Below are 26068 nucleotides of genomic sequence, written 5' to 3'. Positions count from 1 at the left end.
TTTACACTTTTATTCTATTCTGTTATACGGATATGATCGAGACAATTAAGATAGACAGGATACGTCACTTATGTGGGAAATACGCAAGAAGTGTATAGAGTTCTAACCAAGCATTAATTCTAATCTGTCGGGAAAAGACCTTTGGGTAGACCAAAGAGAAGGTGGAAAATGATAATATATAAACCAGGGGTTTAGAAATGACAAACAACAATCTTGATTAGGATTGGCTTGGCAAAGCATAGAATCCAGTAACGATATTTTTATTTCTCCAGTGATGAACTTACGACGATATCATTAGTTGGTTCAAAGCCAGAGGATTAGTTAATTATTAGATATGATTACCATGCATAATTTTACATTTTGCTTTCCATATGCTTGCACTAGGATTATTTATGCACACATATATGCAAGCGTGCGTAAGAGTCTTCAGGTTTAAACTTGCCCCCTTGAGCAAACTATTATGTAAAAATAGATATATACAGAAATCACGTTTGTCCTGAAAGAATATGAGTATGAAATTGGTTCCTTGAACATCCACCGCACCCTTGATTATTTTTTTCATACATCATTGCATACATATATATGTATTACCAAAACAAAACAAATATTTTTAAAATACTGAAAAAAAGAACTAAAATAGAAACACACAAAGTTTTAAATGCAATACAACTTATTTCTTGAAAAATGTCACAAATTTAAACAAAGAACTACTTTACTAGGTATGTGCTGCACGGTTAGTTAAAAATAATAAATAAATAAATAATATACCTGATTTGGCTGACATATAACTGAATCCTGAGTCAAATTTGGATGTCCTAAGCAATTTCCGAGACCACACCAGATGCGAGTACATTTGACTTTCGTATTAACACAGGTGCACACATTACAGTCGTGATGCCATATTGTGTTGTTGGCAAAATATTGACCCATCCACATGCACATCTTCCTATTCACAGATTTATCTACTACTGAAAAATAAAAAGAAAAAATACTTTAGATACATATTATTTTTTAAAAATGGACAAGAATGCATAAAAAACAATTAGTTACTTCTCAGCTTCAAAAAGGAAAATCCATTTTGAACATTTAATGTCTAATTCTATACAATCTCTCGAACTTTCAAATGTTAAATGTGGTAGTACCGCCCAGTTCTTTTCTAGGAAAGATTCTCTAAGTCCAACTAACTCTTTTTAAGTCCTTCCCCGAACAACAACTAAATAAGAAGGCCCAAACTATAATGTTATTATACCAAGCGCTGCACCGTACCTAAAAATTACTGTGCTGCACGGTATCTAAAAATTACTAATGTATTTCTTTTTTCTTAAGGTAGAAGTTACAAACTAATAAGTGTACAACGAAAATGCCATTTTAATTATCATTTTACTTCGTGAAGATGAGGTCTTTTTAGTTCAAATTTGTTGCTACTCCAGTGGTATGTAACTAAATACAGACTCAAATTCGGAAATCAGGAGCCGCGGTGGCTCAGTGGTAGAGCGTTCACTTCCGGTGCTTGGGGTCCCGGGCTCGATCCCAGCCCCACCAAGTGAACTTCGTGGTGGACAAACACCATGTGCGTGGGTTTTCTCGGGGTTCACCCGTTTCCTCCCACTTTCTTCATTCCACCATTTCATTCATTACTCATCATCACCGTCTCCTTTAGCCTAACCGGCATAACTGTGGGACGTAAAACTCAAAGATTTTATTTCATTTTTCAAATTCAGAAATCACAAACAATTTCCCAGACAACACTTGGTTTTCGCATCAACATTAAGCACACACATTACAGTCGTGATACGACTTACATTATGTGACTTTGTAATTGACTTCAAAACTTTCGATTACAACAATAGGCAATAATCCAATAAAGGTCTGTTTTTATCTGAATTTTATAGAATGCATGCAGAAGTAAAAAATGAAATAAAATATTTCAGTTTAACATCCCACGATTATGCCCTTTAGACTAAGGGACAGAATGATTAAAACAAGTGAATGATGATGGAAAAATTGATGGAATAAGAAACTGGGAGGAAGCGGGAGTACGCCGAGAAATCCCAAGGACACGATGTTGTCCACCACAAATTTACCTAGCCGTGATCGAACCAGAGACCCCATGCACCAAAGGTAAGCGCTCTACCATTGGGCCACCGTACCCGCTACGTGCAGAAGTAGTCTAGATCTCAAACCTAGTAGTGGATTTTTGTTAAACTCATTTCACATTCAGCCCACGTTCAGCTTTGAATTTTCAATTTATTCGCATGAGAAAGCAACAAATGTCTTAAATTGGCTACTTATCCCGTAACTTTTCAACGATATCATAAAGAATAATTGTTCCAAAATCATTTCGTTAAGGAGTGACACAATACTGTTGATTGATAAGTTGATTCAACATGAAATTAACTAAACAACTCTTTTAGATTTATCTCACCAAATTTTAAATTTCATAACCAGAATTACTGACAATAACAAGAAGCGTATTATCTTCTGGAATCAGTTGACTCGTTACAAAAGTAGCACAATTCAGCTTTTGGGTAGAGATTGCAAATTCAGCTTACTACGATTTCTGTCATATTTAGATTCAGGCTACTCAACTACATTATATGTTTAATTAAAGAATTAAAAGTTTTATCATAAACATTATGACTAAACATTATGGAGAGAAGAAATTTCGGAATTACCTTCTTCACATCTCGGTCCTTTCCTTCCTGGAGGGCACACACAACGAAATTCATTAATCAGATCAATACAAGTGCTGCCAAACCCACAGGGATTGGAAGCACATTCGTTGATGTTAATACGGCAATCAGGTCCTGTAAATCCTGGAGCACACTCACACAACGACCAGTTTATACCGTCAATACATTTGCCACCATTAAAACATGGCCGCTGATTGCAGTCGTTTATATTCAGTTCACAGTGTTTTCCTTCAAAACCATCTTTACAGATACAGGAATAAAAATCACCAGTGTTGACACATGTAGCACCATTCAAACATGGATTGGATTTACATGGATGACTTTTAGCTGAAAAAAAAATAATTAAAAATATTATTTTAATACAAAACTTAAAATTCATCTTAAATTTAACTCCTAACATATGCATATATATATTTTCAAAAAATCATATACAAAATATTCTTAATTATAGTATTAATGTATTTCTTAGTAGTAGTAGTAGTAATATTAATAGTAATGGTAGTAGTAGTAGTAGTAGTAGTAGTAGTAGTAGTAGTAGTAGTAGTAGTAGTAGTAGTAGTAGTAGTAGTAGTAGTAGTAGTAGTAGTAGTAGTAGTAGTAGTAGTAGTAGTAGTAGTAGTAGTAGTAGTAGTAGTAGTGAAATCGCTGCACTTTCATACATGCAAAACGTAATATTGTCTTGAAAGGCTGAAGTGCAAAACATTGTATAATACAGTTTGAAACACTAAAGTATTATTGTAACGAAATCCTAAAATACGCATTTAAAAAAAAAAAATAAATAAATAAATAAAATGTCTATCTTTTATTTAATAATTTATTTCATCTAGCATACAGGTCATGTATACTGTATATTCTGTCTATTGATAAGATATACAATAACTGACTCAACTTGGGAACTGACTGCAGTGAACGTAGTTCAGGTAATTCCACACAGATGGCGTTAGAAGCAACATTTTAAAGTTGCATAACCATAAAAACGAGTCGTTGATTATGTTTTATTCTTAAGTTTTATCACTGTTGAAAGTGTACAAAAATCACACACTACTATTGGTTTAAAAATTGATTCTCTTCAATATAAAAATGAAATTTGAAACATTTTATTACAATGAATATCAAATTAATTTGAATTAAACTTAACGTTATAATGATGTTTTGATTATTATATATTGGAAAATATGACACAAAATCTGTACAACAATAATCGTGTAGCTCAGACGATATCGGCAGTAAGTCTTCTTCAAAATGTCAGTTCAAGGTAAAGAAAACACAAATGCAACCCAAAAGTTTAATTTAATTAATTATGTATGTCTCTAATTTTTAAACTTTGGAGGAATAATTTGTTTTATTTTTTATTAATGAATGTCGAAATGAAAAATAGTCGAGTCCAGTGGTGTACAAAATTTCATGAATGAAGAGGTTCGAATATTCAAGCTCATATTATTATAGGGCACTCTCGATTTTTGTATACATATCTTAAGTTTGTTTGTTTTCGATATGTTACCTTCTTCTGAAAAAGCCATTTCTCTGTTTATTATCTTTTAAGTTTGGATTTATAAAATTAATATTTCAATTTACATTAATTTGAAGAGACTGAAAAAGAGTATATTATATGAATTAAAAAGGAGGACAATCAATAGATAGCAACACATACTAATTTCATCCACTTGTTAAGTTTTGACACTTGTCTTCGCAGCCAATCAGATGCGTAGAATAATGTATTTATGATGAGTACTGTACTATTTTTCTAATAATAATAATAATAATAATAATAATAATAATAATAATAATAATAATAATAATAATAATAATAATAATAATAATAATAATTGTAATATTGTTGTTTTGGTAGGATTAACACCAGGAAACCTTGCCTATGTCACCGCTAGTGACTCTTCCACTCCAGTTCTTTCCAAGCTGTCGCTGACTCTTAAGTTCTTGAGTGGCAACTTCTGAGGGAAGACTCATCGGTAAACATTTAAATTTTTATCCCAACAAGTTGGGGTTAGAAAGCTTCACACAACTTTAGAAAACTCTAGACAAAAACTAACATGTTAAGTTTTCTTTCTTTGTAGTTTTTTCTTTTTTTTTTTTTTTTTTTTTTTTTTACCAATGTGACTTCTTTCAGGAGCCGCCACTGAAGCACTCGTAAACTATACTTCTGCTAGAAACCACGAATTTTATTCGCAGAAAAATAAAAATTGAAAGGACGGGGAACTGCAACTAAACACAAGATAGGAACAAATAGTTAATTTGTGCAGTGCAGTATTCATAATGGTCTTTCTGTAGTCTATGTATATTAACTCTGAAATGATAAATTACGTTATCACTGTTGCAAGGCATCGGGAGGAGGATAACAAACAAACAAACAAACAAACAAACAAACGCATAACTCTTTCCTTTCCATCATTTATATCAAGCACAGACAGCCCGACGAAGTCTCAGTGCGTTTAGAATACAATCCCCCAAGATTCTCGTTTGCATTTGTCAAACATTGTGGCTTTTGTTTCGCTCTTGTCATTTCATTTGGCACCTGCGCAGACGGCACGACCTTTTGACACAATCTGCCTGAAGCCACGAATACTAATGAGACGCACCAATGATAAGTGTATGGTAATTGAACTGTTGATGGAACTTGGTGAATATTTACCATGCCAATAAGACCACCCCGCCAAAGACAAATTGTTGGTTGTTTTCGAGTTACGAATATTTATAACTTATGAAGCTTGAATATAGGCTTCAGTCTCATCAGTTGTATCCAACAATGACAATTTCAATCAAAGGCGTATCGTCTTTAAAAGAATATGAGGGAGGAAGCAGACAAGAGTTGCCAACTCTCTTAGATTGGCCCGGAAGTCCTTCATTATGATGATGTAGTAATATTACTAATATAAACTTAGTTATTTGCACAATTTTGTCTAGTTGCTTGAAATCATGTAAGATTCTATATAATATATAAGAATATAACATTCAAGGAAAAGAAAATAATACAAGTGAGCTACTGATTTTTTAAAACAAATCAGTTTGTCACGAACGTTGAAGATATCCCAACAGAAGATATCTATTAGAGAAGACATCTTAAATGTAAGGTCACTTTTCTCGTGACTATGGACGGATTATGTTTTAAAATAGCTCCGTTGGGTTCAGAGTTCTCAAATTAATATAAAAATCTCAATTAAAAACATTTCCATTGGATTCAGCGTTCTTAAATCAATACAAAAAGCCCAATGAGAAAATGTTTTTGTTGGATTCAGCATCGTCAAATTAGTATAAAAGCGCAATTAAAAACATTTCCATCGGATTCAGCGTTCTCAAATTAATACAAAAAGCTCAATTAGAAAATATTTCCGTTGGATTCAGCATCCTCAAATTAGTATAAAAGCGCAATTAAAAACATTTCCATTGCATTCAGCGTCCTCAAATTAATATAAAAAGCTCAATTAAAATCATTTCCATTGGATTTAGCGTTCTCAAGTTAGTAAAAAAATCGCAATTTGAAATGTATCCAAGTGTGGACACTTTTATCATTGGTACGAACAGTAGTTCTTCATTAAATAAACAAATAATAAAATATAAATATAAGTGATAAGATAGATTACTAAATAATCATGCTTAGATTAGATTCGCACATTAATGGGTTTTTGTTTCTATATCAATAGTTAGTTAATTCAAAGCAAGTATTTTCATTTATAATCACTTGAATTTCACTCCTGCAATGAAAAGAAAAACTATTATTGACTACTGATTTCAACAGCAACTTACCAATATGGCATGTTGTTCCCTCCCAGTCCTCTGTACAACGACAACCGTACCTGTCACCTAAATCGTGACAGGTTCCTCCATTTCGACAAGTACTTGTATCACAATGGCTGTTCTTCAAATTGCATGTCTTTCCTTTCCAACCGTCTTTGCACGTGCAGATAAAGTCCGCAATTGCGTCGACGCATGTTCCGTCGTTGCGACACGGATTCGGATTGCAATCGTCTATATCTGAAATTACGAATTTAAGATTAGAAAATACTATATTACCACCTTCTCATAAAAGACTTTTGTTATACTGTTCGACTGCATTCTAAACGTTATTATATAGGGTGTCCCATAAGCCTGGAAACAAAGGGAAATCATGATTTTTTTTTTTCATTGCAGATACCCGTGATTTTGTCAAATCACACCAGAGAACATTCAACGTATTCTCAGGGGTGTGTGATTAGCCTCTGTCAATGCTGCAAGAGAAGATCCACCTTAGAAAACATTATGTAGACGCTTATATTCTTTATGTTTCCAGACTTACAGGACATCCTGTAAATGTTACATGATATCCTACTTGCTTCGTTATGCGTTACTTTTGTTAATAATGGAAAAATCGTAACAGAATTCGAACTGGACTTAGTGTATGAACAATTGAAGCAGTAGAGGAATTGTTGGTTGCGCTGCACCTGGCGTACACAAACACATCGCCATTCTATCATCCACAAAACCATCTATTTCCACACTGCTTGCATTAAATCTTTCAGAATTTGTAGATGAACTGGACAACAAGAAATTGCCCGCTGGGCATTTTCAGCAGAATGAGGCAATTTGCTATGAACTCTCCGTTTAAGCACAGTAGAGATTAACTCATTTTTTGATAACGCAGTCATTTCAGAAGGATTTTAAGATTCACTATTGCCAAATTTAACGCCGCTTGATTATTTCTTATAAGGCCCTCCGAAAACTCGACCACGATCCAAACTCAGCATTGAAAGCAAACATTAGCCGAGAAATTTAAGCAATACCCGAGGAATGCTGAACAGAATCTTCAAAAATATGGTGTGCGTGTTTTAACATTGCCTCAATCCCAGTGGCAGCCATTTCGTATAGCCCTACATGCTATGATGCCCTTTATATTTTCACGCGTCAAGATAAGTCCAAGGCAAAGTTCGTTACAAAATCTTCATTACAATTCAAGACATTTAAAAAAAATATCGAGTTAAGTAGCTAGTACGACAGCCTATAATAATAATAATAATAATAATAATAATAATAATAATAATAATAATAATAATAATAATAATAATAATAATAATAATAATAATAATAATAATAATAATCTCTTTTCAGCACCAAGGCTATGAGACGTGAACTTAGAACTTGAAATGGAATTCGAACCACCGTTATGCGTTCAGATTTCAAGGCTCTTCAACCGGGAATCGACCGTGGGACCACATACTCGCACACTAATCGCTAGGTCAAGCGAAAGTTATTATTATTATTATTATTATTATTATTATTATTATTATTATTATTATTATTATTATTATTATTATTATTATTATTATTATTATTATGTTTCCAGGTCCAAAATTGCTATCTTCTTTTCTCTGCTACTGATTTCAGTATGCATTGCTACTTTATAGGTGTCATCATTTCTCAAAGAATGCCATTACATCGACTATATAACACGCCAATAGGTGTGCTTGTAACGGTCAAATAACGTGGTGGTGTCACTAAATTTGTCACGCAACTCTAATCAACAATCATTTTGTAATAGGGAGGCAGGAATAGTATTTTTGCTCGTGGTGATTTACTGCAGCTGTCTTCATTTTGTGTCCACTATACTTCCTTAATTTGTTTCTTCTTCTTCTTCTTCTTCTTCCACTCCTTTCCATGTGCTTTAAGAAGGAGATATTACATCATTAAGATCACAGACGGAAAGCTTCTTACAAAGGTGTGTGGAAAATCGCATTGGACTAAAGTGTTGCTCGCACTTAGATTGTGGCAATTACTGTCTCGTATGTGCAGTGTTGCCAATGCTTCAGTGTCAAAATTACTGAATTATTAAAACTGCTGGGTTAAACGATTTTTTAAAGCCTGCTGTTTTACTTGTATGATCATTTGCAATATCAGAGCTGCGTATCTGCGAGTTCTCGTCTCGAAAATGACACAAGAAATACATTTTAATTCCGAGACGAGAATTTTTCCGAGTTTCGAGGGCAACACTAGCGCTCCCAAGCCTTAGGTCTCAAACACTGTTTTATTGTTATATGCAGGGGCGGTTCTACCGCAGAAAAATATATGCAACACGTGCCATACCTCATTCGTACGGGTTAGCAAGTTTTAGGGGACGAGAGAAATAGGCATAAAGAATACAACATTAAAATACGAGGGCTATTCGGAAAGTAACCTCCGATTGGCTAAAAAAATGACACCAAAGTAAATAAGAAGAATTTAGTGTTATATACATCTGAAAACTACTTCTTTGCAGGCCCGTATCCACGGGGGGGCAAGAGGGGGCCGGACCCCGCTAAATTTTGGCTGGCCCCATAAAATTTCACGGTAGGCTTGCAAATGAACTATAATATGGTGATGAAGTATAATATAATTGGGTCGGCCCCCCCCCTAACTTCTACCGGTCCCCCCTAAATTTTTAGGCTGGCTACGGGCCTGCTTCTTTGCTCTATTTTTCAAAATAGTTCCCGATGAAAAGCTGCTGTCGATTTATTGTTTTGCCGTAAGAAAACACATTTTGAGATGCTACAAAAGTGGAACTAATGATCAGTCCATCTTCACTCTACCATGGCTGGATGCAGACTGATCTACCATGCACGTCTGTGTAAAGGTGGTAGCGCTGCGCCCACTACTTCACGTAAAGTGACCAATCAGAGGTTACTTTCCGAACGCGCTTCGTATATGGAGAATGAATAGAAAATTAGATAAAAATTGGTCTATTCTGGAATTGTTTCTGATTTTGCGAGAACGAAATCAAGAACAGTTTATTTTAAAAAAAAAAGAAAGAAAGAAAGAAAGAAAGAAAACAATACAGTAATAATCCACTTTAAAACTGACAATGTAATTTAGTATGAGTGATTTTATGATTCTTCATTCCTCATGAAAAGAAGTCAACGTGAGGTTTTTATAACTAACCATTTATTTTCGTTTTTATATTGGTAGTTGTGTGAGCGAGAATTTGATCCGAAACACGTTTGACATGGCATTATTCTCATAAGCTCTTCATTACTTCACTTTGTAAAAGTGAATGAATGAATAACAAGTAGGCATATCTACTTGTAATTAAGGAAAACGCGTAACTGTGAACGTTTCCACTGAAGGTATAACTCTTCTTATTAATTTATTATTATTATTATTATTATTATTATTATTATTATTATTATTATTATTATTATTATTATTATTATTATTATTATTATTATTATTATTATTATTATTATTCAGTAAATTTCATATGATCCTTAAGACTAGTAACTTACATTGGGGTAATGTACTTAAAATCGTGGCTTTTAGGACGTAATCTTTCTAGGCTGAGAGAGAGTGAAAAATACTATTGTACGAGGTAGCTAGTTACCTAGGGCCGGCCCTGATTACCTAATTCATAATATAAATACTATAAATTGATAACGTGATTGTACGAACATAATGAGGAGCTTTTATCAACGTTTAAAGATACATAAGTTACTACACAGGGGAGACACTGTAGTGTAGTGGTTAAAGGGTTTGACTCACGTCCACGTGGTCCAGGGTTAGATTCCCAGTGAGTGATTCCCAATTATATCGGAGTCCACCAAGCGTAGTGAGGCAAACTGGGGAGTCAGGTGAACGAAAGACGTGTCAGCCACTAGGTCTAGAAAGCTAGTAGTTAGAGACAGGGTGATGCAGCATGCTAACTACGTGCTTATCACTAGGTTGGACTTAGTTCAGCCGATTGCTGACAGATGGCGTTGGAGTGGTTCAGTCTCTGAAATAGGCTGTTACACCAAGTTACAGTGGAAGTTACTACACAATATATTCCAATAATAAATATGTTGTAACTGTTATTATATCACACCCTTCGCGGGCCTCTCATGACACAGAAAGATTTTGATAACTTCTAGATGATATTAAGAAAATAAACCTGGACATAAACTTACAAAATAAGACGAAAAATTTTCGAGATGGAATGACAGAAGCTTTTTCGAAAATCGAGACAAGACGAAAAATAAGGTTTTCTTGTCTCATAGACAATAATGTTTTAATCCATTGAAGACCAAAAACGAAGTTACTCCAATACTTCAGAGGCCTCATCCCGGCGAAATTAAAATACCGCTAATTTTACAGTAAGTATGTGATATCTTCAAATAGATAAAAGTTAATTGAAATGTGGAACAAGAGCGCCCTAGACAATATTATTTTGCATGAGGTACCGTTATCGCAAGTCACCTAATGGCTTTCCGTTTTCAGCCGTTTAGAAACGCGAAAATAAATGCCGATTTTCCAAATGGCTCGAAATCGAAAGCAGATAAGTGAGTAGTGATAACGGTATCTCATGTAAAATGATATTGTCTAGGGCGCTCTTGTTCCACATTTCGATTATCTTTTACCTATTTGAAGATATTATATAATTACTGTAAAATTAGCGGTATTTTAATTTCGACGGGATGAGGAATCTTAAATATTGGGTTTTGTCACAGATAAATAATAGATACCTGCCATCACTGCTCGCCTAAACAGAATATTCTTTTAATGTTGTCTTTAACCGTCATTCAACATTATTTTGTTTCCTTTCTTTTTTTCTGACTTTTCCATTTCTCTTTTCTTTTCCTCCTTTCTTTCTTTTTTCTTTTTTTTTTTTTAATTTAGTGTCACGTAATTTGCACTTGGACGTCTGAATGATGCCCGTTCAAGAGTCGTTAAACAAAATGAGATGCACCCAGAAAACGAGATAGGAGGTTACGACCATTCTGTTTCTGCCCTGAAGGCTGAAGACATTATATTGCAGCAAAATGTTGTCACTGGTCAATATAAATAACAATAAATAATAGGAACAATGTAGATGTACGTTACATTGCGAAATAGGGTTACCTTCAATAAAAAAAAAATTTTGCTTCTTTCGACTTGCACAGATTGACAATTTATTTTGTGTTGACTTTCGATTTTTTAATTTTTTCTCACTAGTTACGAGCTAATGACAGTCCAGTAAAAGTAATACAACGAAAATACTGATGCTACACGTTAAGCACAATCGGAAATATATTTAGGGAATTTTGTAGCTCGGAGGGGGTAGGGAGAATTTTCCCGGACCATCCCCTGAAAACATCACTGACCTAAACTCCTTTATCCAATGACGGGGTATCATTCAAGCGCGAGCGTCCCACTTGCCCCATCCACTGGACGACCTTGGCTAGAAGGTATATTAAAAACCTTGGGTGAAAAGCTGTTAAGACTCTGAGATGAAGATAAGTACAAAAAAGATGCAAATAGGAAGAGACGGAAATGTCACAATTATAAAAGTTCAAAGGGAGCAAAATAGAACAACAGTATCTGCAGTAAGTGGTATTGTAAGTAAAGATCTGAAAAGCAAGGATAAGACTGGGGAAGGAAACACTTCTTGTAGCTGAATAAAGAGTGACGAAGGTCTCCTCAAAAGTTTTGTTTGAAATATTGAGTGTAATATACGTAGCAGAAACATTGGCAATACAAAAAAGCGACAAAAAAAAAAGTTAGATAAAATGTGGATGTAAAGAAGAATGGAGAAAAACAGAAGGGTCGAACGAAAAAAGCAATGACTAATTGTTAGGAATAGTAGCTGAGAAATGAATAACTAAAAAGAGGAAAAGAAACTGATTACGATTCGAAAATAAATTTTATTCTAATGAACGTGGTAGAAAATATGATGGAACGAAAAAGAGGGAGAAAAGACTATAATTTGTAATTCCAATGCCAAAAAAAAAAAAAAAAAGCTTATAATACATGAAAGCTTTGCAATTTGTGGGGAATTTGGTATCAGTAATCTCTATTTGCTATCGACTGATAAAATAGGTACAGAAAAACTACCACAATCTTCTGGTGATATTCAGTTGAGGAGTACTATTTCAAGCAAAAATTGTAATTCATGAGAGGAAAAAAGGACAGCCGTTAAAGTAGAAACTCTTTTCTTCTTTCTACAATTTATTTTTGGCATTCCTGTTCATCAAATATAACTGCTTTTGTCTTCTTTCATTCCATATTCTTGATAATTTCTCAAATTTTTTTGTCTGGCCAAATTTCATTTTAGATTTCGTTATGAGTCATATCATTTGTAAAGCGAATGCTGAAACTTTTCTGCCTCCTGGGTCGCGGTGGCTCAATGGTAGAGCATTCACTTCAGGTGCATGGGATCCCTAGTTCGATCCTAGCTTGCGCCAAGTGAACTTTGTGATGGACAAACAATGTATGCGTGAGTATTTTCGGGGTTCTCCCGTTTCCTCCCACTTTCTTCATTCCACCATTTCATTCATTTCTAATCATCACCGTCTTCTTTAGCCAAGCCGGTATAATCGTGGGAGACGTAAAACAAATATTTCGTTTCATTTTCTTTCTGCCTCCTACTGAAATACCATCTTTATTATTTCTTCTACATATATAAATGCCGAATAATGTTGTGAAACATAACACCTCTATCCAACTTCCCTTCTCTTCCCTGTTTAGTTCTTCTATGTTAAATATCAATTATTCAAAGTGTAACAATCACTGAGAAGTCATTGAATCGAGTTTCAACCTCTATCTAAATGGAGATTGCGTTAAAGGAAGTAAAAGATTCGTTGTCTGGGTCTAAAAATTGCGTTAAGTTTTCATATGTTTATTCAAACATCACACGTCCTCACACGAATTTGTGAAGACATTTTAGCATTTCCATAGTACAAGAAATGAAATCTTTAAGTTTTACGTCCCACGTTTATGCCTGCAAGACTAAAGGAGACGGTAATGATGAGCAATGAATGCAATGGTAAAATGAAGAAAGCGGGAGGAAATGGGACAACCCCGAGAAAACCCACAAATACGGTGTTTGTCCACTACAAAAACCACTTGGCTCGAGCTGGAATCGAACCAGGGACCCCATGCACTAGAGGTGAACGCTCTACCACTGAGCCACCGTCTTTCCCCGCTTAAAGCCAATGCGACGACAGCGTATTACTTAGTTGAATACGTTCCATTTGATCCGTTCTTGCTCTTCCTAGTTTAGTTATGGGATAATTTAAAGAATTAGATACATTCATCAGCAGTGAAACATTGCAGAATTTTCGCGACATATTTTGGCAACATGTGAGACAACACAGTGCTATTTAAAGCTTAAGAATGTATTTTGCGAACAAAGAGATTCTTAGCTGGTAAAAATACCACAAGTTTTACACAAGAAAAAAAAAATTAAAACCTTATGAGTAAATAATGAAAGGAAAACAGATACCAAGTAACCGACACGAAACAGGGTTTGTTAAAAAAGAAAAAGAAGAAGAAGAAAGTATCTAATGACGAAACATATGTAATTAACATAAAATTAATCATTGTACATGTCTTCGCTATGATACTTGTATTCAAGTCAAGGTGGGGCATCAGTTCTTAACCATACATGCAGCTGTGATCACAGTTCGGCCTGTCATCACCTCCAAGGAATCATGGGTTTCGAACGCTAAATAAATACTTATTCAAGAAAGAGAAAAAATAATAATATATATATATTTTTTGTTCTCTGTTGAAAAACCACTTCTTTCGGACTAAGTTCATAAGGAGTGTCACGACAGGTTTGCTTTGCGTGCAAAGATAAGGTACCAAAATACACAGATACTTGGCCCATATTGTATATGTTTTGTTTTCACTTGTATGTAGTTCTGTTTTTATAGCAAATAATCCGCTGTATACACAGTAGCTGAATTGGGGCCATTCGTGCATGCAGAAGTTAATGAATGGGAAAGGCACCGTGATTTTAATTCCTAGGTTGTGAAATCATAGCTTCCATATCTAACGATGGAGTTTTTTTTTTTTTTTTTTTTTAATAAACATATAAATAAAAACACACACTTGTTCTACTAAATTATTTGGAAAGCTTGCAGTAAATATGTTCAATGTTTCTTTCCTTTGAGGTTGAGAATAGTAACTTTCGAGAGGACAGTAACTTGAGCACTTTTAAGCTTCATATAAAATTTATTAAACAGTATAAGTATATACTACATGTACAAGGTGGCAGGATTTTGCTTTTCTTCTTTTTTTTTTCTTTCTTTTTCTTACTTTGAAATTGGAAATCTATTGCATAAACTAGTAATTTGGATTTACAGAATTGTCCTCAATTCTATCATCAGGGTATAATGAAGATTTTTATAGCCAATATAATGAAAGGTAATACCTTTAAAATTTTCTTCATGGTTCTTAGATTTTAACGTCTTCAAAGCAGAATTCAATTGAGCTTATTTTGAAATTTCTTCCTGGACGTTCCAGACTAAAATTAAATTCCCTGATTTACAAGGTTTGCGGAAACATATAAACTAAAATTAAATTCCCTAATTTACAAGATTTGTGGTGACAACCAGACTAAAATTAAATTTCCTCATTTATAAGGTTTGTAGTAATATCCAGATTAAAATTAAATTTCCTGATTTACAAGGTTTGTGGTAACCTCCAGGCTAAAATTAAATTTCCTGACTTATTAGGTTTGTAGTAATCCTATCATTTAGCACCATGTTAAATGGAACTTCAATATATTGGGCAATATATGTTTCTAAATTTGAACGAAACAACTTTTTGATAGATACAATTCTTCAGATTTCCTGGAAGTAATTTGATCATTTATTAATACATTTCATAAAGATCAGTATACAAACTACAACCTTTCCTATATTTTTTACACTATGTGAAAGAGAGAATAAAATACTTACTAATGTTGCATAATTCTCCAGTCCAGCCCTCTTTGCAAATACATTGAAAAGAATTCACTTTGTCCACACAAGTGGCCCCATTCTGACAAGGGTTCAAGTTGCAATCATTGATATCTGAAAATTTATACGAAACAAGCATAATTTAGTAACCTGTACTTTAACTTAATATTTATAAATAATAATGACAAGAACGCTACATATGATATTTAAATTACAGATTTGCAGATTTTTCTTGTTAAAGGTCTGTAAATTGGTTTATAATTTAATAAATAACATACTTTAGAAAATCATGACAATAAAAAATGAGAATAGAAAACTTGAGCCTCCAGTGTAGATTTTAGCCCCAGATTAACTAGTCAAGTATTGACTGGGACTACGGCCTAAATCATTTCTCTCTCTCTCTCTCTCTCTCTCTCTCCAAGATGTCACAGCTAAAACAACATATTTTGACACACTATTCATAAAATACAAAGAGCAAGAGTAAAAGTTAGTGCTAATTAAAATCGTCAATCGTTACCATCTCTTTAGTGTGTAAGGTTTTCTCATTATGGATATATTAGATGTGAGTTACATTACGTTTGACAAATTTATGCAATCTCAACATGAAATTTTGAATAATTCCATAGCATATCTTTTCATCAGCTGTAAACAACGGTTACGACTCTTCAGTAACTAGAGTTCCTGCAAAACGTCAATTTTTAAAAATACTCATAGAAGGTAGTTACAAGAATTTAAGTCGAGAGATGATACGAGCAATTCATACTACACGATAAACCGTGTGACAATACTCTTTGCTAAAATGTTTTTGTGAATGAAATCGCGAATAGTATACTCTTGGACGTATGTATGTGGGATAGCTGCAAAACCTGTAGTATGCAGTTTCTCTGTTTTATCTTCTAACGTTACTGCAGATATTAATGTTAAAGCATGACCATCTAATTATTCTGCCTTTCAATATACTATATTACTGAAACTATAAGCAATTGTAACATAAGCGAGCTGCCAATGAACAAAGTAAATCGAAAACTTTCGAGCAATATTTCTTTCAGGCATATTTCGGGGAAATTTTCCCAAACGCCTATCTCCTCCCCTTTCCCGGAGCCAAGATAGATTAAATTATGATGACATGTCATCTCGTGCAGGGCACGTCCTTTAACAGATAGTGTCAGACTACACCCACTTTACATTTTGATCCTCCTTCTGCCAGGATAGAATTTTCTGGAAGAAAATCTACAAGGTTTCGAGGTTGCAAGAGTTGCTCAGTTCAGCTTTGCAACTACTTATAACTTAAAAAATATGTCTGAGTTAAGCACATATTTATTATTACTAATTTATATTACTGTTTCGGAAATACAAGATAGCTGATAATGTGTCTGATGAAGGCAATGATATTTTGCCGAAACTGTAACACAGATTAGTGTTCGCTTTGATCTGATTGTATTTTTATTTAAGTTGAGAGAGTTAAATTAATTATTAGACACAAACATGATATGTTATCAAAGTCCATTGTTTACATTGTTTACATAGATGTGACATCCTGTACCGGTACAGAAAATTATCCAAATTTAATGCAAATAAAGCACGGATTCTGCATTAGATTGCTATTACTGTGGATTCATTCATCTAGCTATTTTTCTTTGCCTGTAGAATCTTCCTGGTAACAAATATAGATCGTTAAGTATTTTTCCTTCGCTTCTTTAACTTCAAAATAAATAAATAAATAAATAAATAAAATGTCAACGCCTAACGAAGAAAGAAAAAGAACTACTTGTCCCACTTAATATAGCTATTTCGCAAAACATTTATTTAAAGAAAAATCGTGCAATGGCAACTTTTGCTATTCTATCTATATAGTAAAAACAAACATGAACAACGACTGTTATTATACATTCTCTTGTGGGATCTTTTAAGGGCATATAAACACATCAAGAGGAATGTAAAGAAAAAAGGGAATAGAGAAGAAAAATAAAAAGAGTTGAAGATTAATTTAAAATTCAACACACGGACTTTCAATTGTAGTCGAATGGTAACGTTCCCATGAAAAGCTGCTGTACGTAGAAATCGCCCAACCGTAAAGAGTTATCGCCACTGATGTAAAGACTAGTAAAGCCCATTTCAATCACTTTGGCATCTTGGAAAACTTAGTCCTGTTTCCTTTTTAAAAAATACTTCAGTTCCAGTTCACTTCTTGTTTGCTCTCTGCGTTCACGATAATACATGATAGGAACACTACACTCTTAGGGAACATCCAAAAATCTTGCTCGAACTACTTAAGTACACAACTTTATCTTCTTAACATTGGATTATTCACGCTGATTTATAGGAAGTTTGTTAAGAAAAATGCCACATTCCCAAAACAAATTACTTGTAAATAGTTCCACTAAAGACAAGGCAGATGACGACATTACGTGTTTACAACGACAGAGATAAATTAGTAATTGGACCTCAACTAAGCTGTCATGTATTCAAGTTTGTTTCTAGAGCTGCACTACAACAAAACAGGAGATCTTATTTCAAGTAGTCTATTCCCATAATTCCAACATATTGCATAAAAGCCCTGAGTACGAATCAGATTTAAGGTCAAGTATACAAATTAATTTTTCAGTCATTTTTTATGTATATTTTTATTTACTTTTTCCAGTGATAATAGAAAATCAAAATGAAATGAAATGATACCTTTCATTTAACGTCCCACGATTTTGCCCTTTAAGCTAAGGGAGACGGATGATTAAGGTAATAGAATGACGATGGAAGTATAGGTTGCATGAGAATGTGGGAGGAAACGGAAGTACCCTGAGAAAACCCACAGACATGATGTTGTCTACCACAGACTTATTTGACCGGGGATCAAACTAGAGACCCCACGGACTAAAGGTAAGCGCTCTATCACTGAGCCACCGTGTCCTACCAATTCAAGGTACGTGAAAATATTTACTTAAAGACAGATATTTTATTAAATAATCATTTTTAAACAAATTAATAAGTGAAAACTCTAACTTTGCTGATTGCGTCCATATGAGTTTTGCTAACGATTTCGGCCACTTACGCTGTGATCTTGTTCACCAGGTTAAGTTGCAAATAAATAAATAAATAAATAAATTAAATTAAATAAAATAAAAATAAATAAAATAAATGAAATCTTTAAGTTTTAGTCCCAAGATTATGCCGGTTAGGCTAAAGAAGACGGTGATGATGATGAGAGATGAGTGAAATGGTGGAATGAAGAAAGGGAGGAAACGGGAGAACCCCGAGAAAACCCACGAACACGGTGTTTGTCCACCACAAAGTCCACACGGCGCGAGCTGGGATCGAACCAGAGACCCCAAGCATCAGAGGTGAACGCTTTACCACTGAGCCACCGCGCCCCCAGGTTAAGTTGCATACTTGCATACAATGTTTTTTTTTGTTCTCTAATTATAGACATCAAATCCAATGATTAATGCTGATTTTACAACGTTCAAAACTACTGGAAGTTGATTGATAATTACGTAAAATAAATAAATTGTTTAATTTATCGTTTTATGGTTATACTATTTAGGATAAAGCAAATGGAAAATAATTAGTAGAATAAAAATTAAGGAGGAAATGGCAGAACACCGAGAAAACCTACGAACACGGTTTTGTTTAGCACAAACTCACAGGGCCCCGGATCGAACCAAGGAGTTTTCGCACCAGAGGTGAACGCTCTACCACTATGCACTCGTTTTATTAATAATTAAGAATTTGAGCTCTCTGTAGTAGAACGAAGAAGGTAATCTTTCACCGGTGTGGTCCGAAGTTCAATTCTTAACAAGCGCACAAACTATTCCCAATATTCTCACGAGGCAATTAGAGAATTATTAGAATTAAGAAAAAAGAACTCTGAGCTACAGAGCCAGAAGTCATGGCTGACCACACACTTCCGAAAAGTTACCTGGTCGGTTACAAATCTTCTTGAGGTAAGCACAGCGTTACCATTTTTTTAAAGTAAAAAGACCGGTCATACTTAGTACTGAATACTTAAGACCCCTAAAGAATATTTCCCTAAAGAAATCGATTGAATCAAAACAAAAACTATTATATTTGCATTGAGTGTTTATCATATTATTCAGGATGGGTGAGTACTTAGTATGAATTTCAATTTAACATTAACCTTCAACTCAATTTCTTTCCATTTAATTAAAATTGTGAGCTTACTTTCATGGCAATGTCTTCCAGTATATCCAGGGTCGCATGCACAACGAAATCCTCCATCAGGTTGGCTGATACAACGCCCATGCTCTCCGCACACTGGGGAAGGGATTAGAACAGCTCCTCCCAAAGACGAGTTCGATGGAGCAGGTACAGTGCACGAATCCACAACTGAAACAAATAATAATAATAATAATAATAATAATAATAATAATAATAATAATAATAATAATAATAATAATAATAATAATAATAATAATAATAATAATAATAATAATAAACATTAACTATTCATTAAGATATAATAATTCATTTATTAAAATATTTTGCCTATAGTATCCATCTGGATTTTCTAACCGTATACGTAGCTATTCCTTCGAATGTATTTGGTTTATATTTAAAATATCACTATATTACCTCAAGGTAAGATAAATTGTTATGTGTTATGATCCTTGATCTATCTATCTATCTATCTATCTATCTATCTATCTATCTATCTATCTATCTATCTATCTATCTATATATATATATATATATATATATATATATATATATATATATATATATATATATATATATATATATAACTTTATGTTGGTTTGCAACACTGTTAATCTGGTTGTATTAAAGAGTATGTCAAACAATATTCCCCTGTTGATATTTGCATGGTACGAAATTTCAGCGTTTTGTCTCTATTAACTTAAAAGTTATAATGGTGTGTCACGAAAAATGGTGTACCCTGTACATACATATTAAAATTCTAGTTGGAAAGCCTGTAATAAAAAGATCTATTTGCCAGATCAATACGAAGGTAATGAGTATAAAGTGAAGATTGGTCTGAGGAAGGATAGTAATTCTGATTGGATTTACAAGTAATTGGTGTTTTTGATCCTGTGACGATGGGCCTTCGTGGTTCTAATGCCAAGGATTTCCTAAGCATCCATAGTAAACGAGTTCCGGAAAGGTCGACTGTAGACTGAAAAGTTGCACTTATTTACCTATGTCTAGATATTATCATCATATAACTGCTCGGTTATAGCTTCTTTTATTCATACCATAAAGCATGAAGTTCAACAATATAAAGCACAATTGACATTATGAACATACTGTGAGAATCAATTCAAAAAGAATGACGCCTTCTTTCATCAAATAAAACATTCACTCTTGACAGCGAAGCATTCTTTGTATACTAATAGGACAATACTTAAACACCTCTTTGCTATTTTATTTTTCTTTCTGTTCCTTTCACAACGCCTTCTTGATGACGCTTGACAAATAACGGAACATTCTTTGTACTTTGTACATGAATGATTTTACGGCTTGTAATGGTGCTCATTGTGCATTGGATGTTGTGATGGTGGATGGGAAACATAATCATTATAGGAATTCACATGACTCTTAAGAAAAGGAATTTAACAAGTAATAATAATAATATAAACTCTCTGACACTTGTACTCCAAGATGAGCTATGGCTGGGCCAGATAAAGTATATTTATTTGTATGATGTATGGTCGACGCATCGGGTCCCAACGACACTATTTCTTCCTTTCTAGAACGGAATCCTCTACCTCTTGATTTATGGTGCTGGACCAATTTCAGCTTTAAATGGCTGGTGGATTGAAGTTTAGCGTTCCTTCCAGTAGTGAGGCTATATGAGACATGGACCTACAGATTAACGTGATATCCGAACCACATGAGCTCCATCCGGGAATAGAACCCGGGTCTCCCGCTCCTAACATGCATACGCTAACCATATAGTCACGAGGGAGTTGAACTTCAGCTTTGAGTTTCCACTGAAAATCGAACTTACACCACGCAGTAGATTTAATCGCTGGAGGATGTTTTCTGTTATCTAACTTGTCGGAAGATTCAACCGCTGGAGGATATTTGTTGATATCTAACGCGTGATGTGTAACTTCTAGCAACGGCGCCGACTTTCCAAAATTTATGTAGGTACATATCAATGGCGGGACGTGTTTTTTTTTGCTGGGAAGGCTCGATATTTTTTGATTGATTTCCTTTTAGTTAAAATCTTTTATGAACACTGTCATAAAGGGCTAAGGATAAGTTGGGGTGTCCTAGCTCAGTCGGTACATGGCTGACTTAAACGCAAGAGAAACGGGTTCAAACCCGGGTCCAAGGTTAGAAGTAAGTTACTGTAATGAACATTCTCAACATATGTAATCGTAACAGTATGTATATACGTTAAACAACTTACATGATGGACAACGATTGCAAGAGGCAATTATATTATCAACACGTTACTAAAAGAAAGTACTACATTCATACAAATGAAAATGAAAAAAAAATATTCATAAAAGAAAAAAATTTTAATGTTCATAGCAGAAAGAACTATGCTGCTATGAAACTATGAAATGGCTTAATTGTTGAAATTGAATATCCAAATCTTTAACAATATACTTTTTCAGCAATGAAGAAAGCTCTAAATAAAAAATCGGCACGGATTGTTGCCTTCGATATGTTATGAAGTTCCTTCTCTAAAAATTTGAAGTCTGTAGTTTGAAATTTGTAAAAGAAATTGTGAAATTTCGTGAAAGGTTCATGAGAGAGATACGAAGACTGTAGTGACATCTATCGGCAAAGCTTGTCCCTTTAAACCAACCTTAACGAATTTGGCCAAGACAATTGTTCTAGCTATCTACTGAAAAAAAAAAAAAAAAAAAAAAGAATTCAAAAATTCACTTTTGTTCAAGAGTTATCATGTGCAGTAACGCCCCCGTTTACGGTCCAAAAACGTGATCAAATTAATACAAAATACATAGGGACTAAAATCAAGAAGTGAGAAGTCAGATTAAGAGTTGGGAAGAATGTAAAGCTGTATGAAACCAATGGAGAGGGATTGTTGAGCAAAGAAGATCCATTTTTCCCTGGCATGGTCTTCACGTCTTGTTTGTCAAACTTCTTACATTTTGTAAGAGTAAACGCCATCGAGTCTACTTCGTATGAAAGTATGCCAAACACAGATACGCGTCGAGAGTTTTATAAAGAAGGTGACTTCAAATTTGTTATATATATTCAACGATACAATAAAAAAAAATCTTTTAAAAAAATATTGTTCTGCTTGGTAGATCTAAATATAAGAAGTACACACATCTCTTACTTCAGAAGGAGAAACAACGTTAACGGTGAAAAATCTTTCCTTGTGCTTCATTTATCTCCTTACAATACATACACATACATATATATATTATTTCATTCTCACATGCTCATCATCAAATACAAGTTCTCTTTCATTACCGGTAAGGGAAAAAAATAGCTATAAAAAAAGTGCATGCGCGTTAACGAAGAACAGGTTGGTGAAAGAATGCTCTTTGGCTTAATGTAATTTTAATAAGTGTTAAATTTTTCCTTGCATGGGTACGCTAGTCAAGAACTTTTAATTTAAAAAAAAAAAAAAGTACGGATCTAGAAGCCGTTTCATAATCTTTTTTATTTCTTTTTGCAGTATGGAAGAAGAAGTGAAGGGAACGAAGAAGGCTCGAAGAGTTAGCCCCTGCTGTTCCCAGCCGTGGGGCCGAGGCTCGGCAGGGGACCAGGTGTGGCTCTTGCTCTCACATGAAGCATAGACGAAGAGCTTCCATGCGTCCAGACAACTTGTTTTATCGCCGCTACTAACTTCGGGCCAATTACCAGCCCACGAAACAGTACTATGCTACATTATACGAACGGGACGAGGTAAAAATGGTGCTGTTATTACTTTTTAGGAAGACTCATAAATGTTCAGAAAATAGAAGCATCAGATTCGTTAAACTTTTTTTTCTCTCTTTCCTGTAATATATCGCTACTTATTATAATTTTCAAAGGCTGATTTACATATATTCATTACATACAGTAGATTTATTAAATGCCCTGAAATGTAAATATATATATTTCAATGCTATTTAACTGGACATGAAAAAAGTACCTACTAAAATACAAGAGAATTCAAATTAATTGGCTGTTTGTTAGTTATTTCTTCCTTTGACAATAACATATGAAAGCTATAGAAGTAATTTCAACTTTAAAAATGTGGATATTTTGTCACTGTATAAACATAACTCAATAAATTTAACTTAAAGTTTAAAACAACAAATATATGCGGTAGAAAAACAATACCTATGTCCCTGACAATCTTTGACAATCTAAGTAAGTTTATAGGTTTTTTTTTTTTTTTTTTTTTTTTTTTTTTGAAGGATTTGATCTTGTCTCACATCAGAATCTAATCGAAAAATTAAATAACATGGAAATTATCAACAAATGTTTTCAATGTGTGTTTGATTGTTAAATAAGCGATATGTGGAGTACCGTAAAGATATGCATTAGGTCTTGTTGTCTTTATAGTATCTATGAGTAAACATTCCACGTAGACATAATCTACAAAGTCGACTATTTTTGCATGGCTGAATACGTGTATCATATACTTGTCCCAATGGAAGTGTGAGAGCGAAGCATAGCTAACCAATCAAGTTTTTCGAACAAATAATTTCATTTATTGATGTTTAGATACAAAAGAGACAAAGAGATTATATATTTAATTTCTGGTTTACTTACCTTCACACGGTGGAGACGAGCATTTAATTCTGGGCTTTGTGCAATTCTTCCCTTCCCACTCCTCAGAACAGTGACAATAGTAATCAGAAGACATACTAAAACATGGAGCGCCATTTCCACACGGATTAGGATTACATAAATCGTGATCAATCTGCGGAATATAAAATAAACAGTTTTAGTTCCTACAAAATATATTGGGAGACACACGATATGATGTCGATATGTTATAGATTAATGGTAAAAGATAAATAGGTTCAAGTAACTGTTAAAGGCAAACAGGCCTGTATTCAATCCTATAATTTATTTATTTATTTTTCACGATACACTCTTCTACAAATTAAGTGAAATCAAACAAGTGATATTCCTCATAGTTACCATCTATATGTATTCTAGGAGATTTCATATTAATATTGTTTGTTCCGAAACTAGTGGAAATCACTGGAATGAATTACAATTGTGAGGGAGTTTTTTTAGCTTTTAAGAACAAAGAAAGCAATGTAACTCATTTGAATTATATGTTGATGTAAAGAGTTTGTTATTCTACTGTATATAGTTTTTGTTTTCGTTAAGAAAGTGGTACATGGATTAAATCAAGGGACTACTGTAAAAATCAGAAGGGGGAAAAAATGGAACGAATTTTCATAATTTCAAACAGTTCAATAGTGTTTCTCGACTCCTTCTGGTCGAAAACATTGTTAATTTCTTCAAAATAACTTGAGTTCATTTTGACATTTCACTTTTATTATGACCGTTATCTTTCATTTCATTACCTCAAAAAATTCCAAAGACAAAAATGAAGGCTGAAATTTAACAAATGTACAATAACTCAAATAAGCCACATTGTTTCTATTATGAATCAAATACCAATTACGTATTTTACTAATATGGTTTTGATTAACTTTCATACAGTATTATGTAAAATAAAGAATTGTCAGTTGAACGATTAAATATTGTCAGAGTTATTAATTTTCACAGACAATTCGCCTGAATAAATTCTTGTTTTATTCTTTCAGATTTCCGAAGAATACACAGAACTCTTATTCTTTAAACATATAGTAATTATTTCTTAAAAAGAATCTGAAATAAGACTGCATTACGTAAATTTGGAACAATTGTAGTATAGCCTAACTGTAAAAATATAAGTAAGCCTTATAGTTACGTATTGACATTTCAGGAAAGAAAAGTGTGCCTAATTTTTTTTAATTTTTTAAAATAATAATTTTGAATAAAACCATAGTACCCATCTTCCACGACCAATGATCATAAATTTTGCTCTATCTAGAGAAACTTATCTTTAGTAATTTTTTTTTCTTCAATTTGCAGAAAATTTCCTGGTAATTCACAGAATTGATTAGTCAATTTTGATTACATTTCTTTACTTTGCATCATCTTATTCTAGAGGTCTTCACTCACAGAATGGAGTTTCCCAAATGTGAAAATCTATTATACAAAAGTATGTATTAAACTTGACCCTGTAAGTGACAAAATTCCCTATAAGTCCCAACACATATGTCTCGTTGTATTTAGTTTCTTAGTGTCATATCATGATTTTATAACGTGATACTTTGCCTGGGTAATAAGTGAAGGGTAAGGGGAAAAAAGGAATGTCACAAAACTGCATTTTCGAGAAAACGGTGTTTTAATATTGAAAACCGCGTAAAAGGAATAGGGTTAGTTAAATTTTTGCCCCTTTTACATGGACATTTCTCCATCTACGTAGCATGGCATATACAGTCAAATAGTACCAAGAGTCACCAACAGATAGGACAAAGCACCCGATAAAGCACATACATGGACATTCCTTGTTTTTTCCCCTTACCCTTCAAGTATTATATGAGGTGTAGAAAAAAATCGGATAGTTATTTAAGTAACCACCATCAGGCATGCAGCGAGAACTTATGAAAGAGTGGGTGGTTAGAAATATAACCACTATCACCTAAAGCGTGTTAATCTAGCAATTAGAGAAAAAAAAGTGCATCTACCGTGAAAACTTCTTTT

At 33.7% G+C, this 26068-nt stretch overlaps 1 protein-coding gene across 2 annotated transcripts in view; it reads right to left on the bottom strand.

Annotated features, from left to right (window-relative positions):
• Positions 1–26068, bottom strand: part of Ser (protein serrate) — a 370686-nt gene that overhangs the window by 8164 nt on the left and 336454 nt on the right. Inside the window, exons 11-16 of one of the 2 annotated variants that reach the window (XM_081730299.1) lie at positions 24071–24221; positions 19526–19690; positions 15350–15463; positions 6453–6680; positions 2676–3020; positions 769–968 (exon numbers count right to left, since the gene is read on the bottom strand). In XM_081730299.1, the coding sequence (XP_081586425.1) occupies positions 769–968; positions 2676–3020; positions 6453–6680; positions 15350–15463; positions 19526–19690; positions 24071–24221 (1203 nt within the window). The remainder of the gene's footprint in view (positions 1–768; positions 969–2675; positions 3021–6452; positions 6681–15349; positions 15464–19525; positions 19691–24070; positions 24222–26068) is intronic. The other variant, XM_081730300.1, reaches the window with a different exon arrangement.

This window comes from Thermobia domestica, chromosome 11 (assembly GCF_964235325.1).
Source record: "Thermobia domestica chromosome 11, izTheDome1.hap1.1, whole genome shotgun sequence".
NCBI lineage: Eukaryota > Metazoa > Arthropoda > Insecta > Zygentoma > Lepismatidae > Thermobia > Thermobia domestica.
Note: the sequence above shows the minus strand (reverse complement) of the source record. Positions and strands in the feature narration are given on the sequence as shown.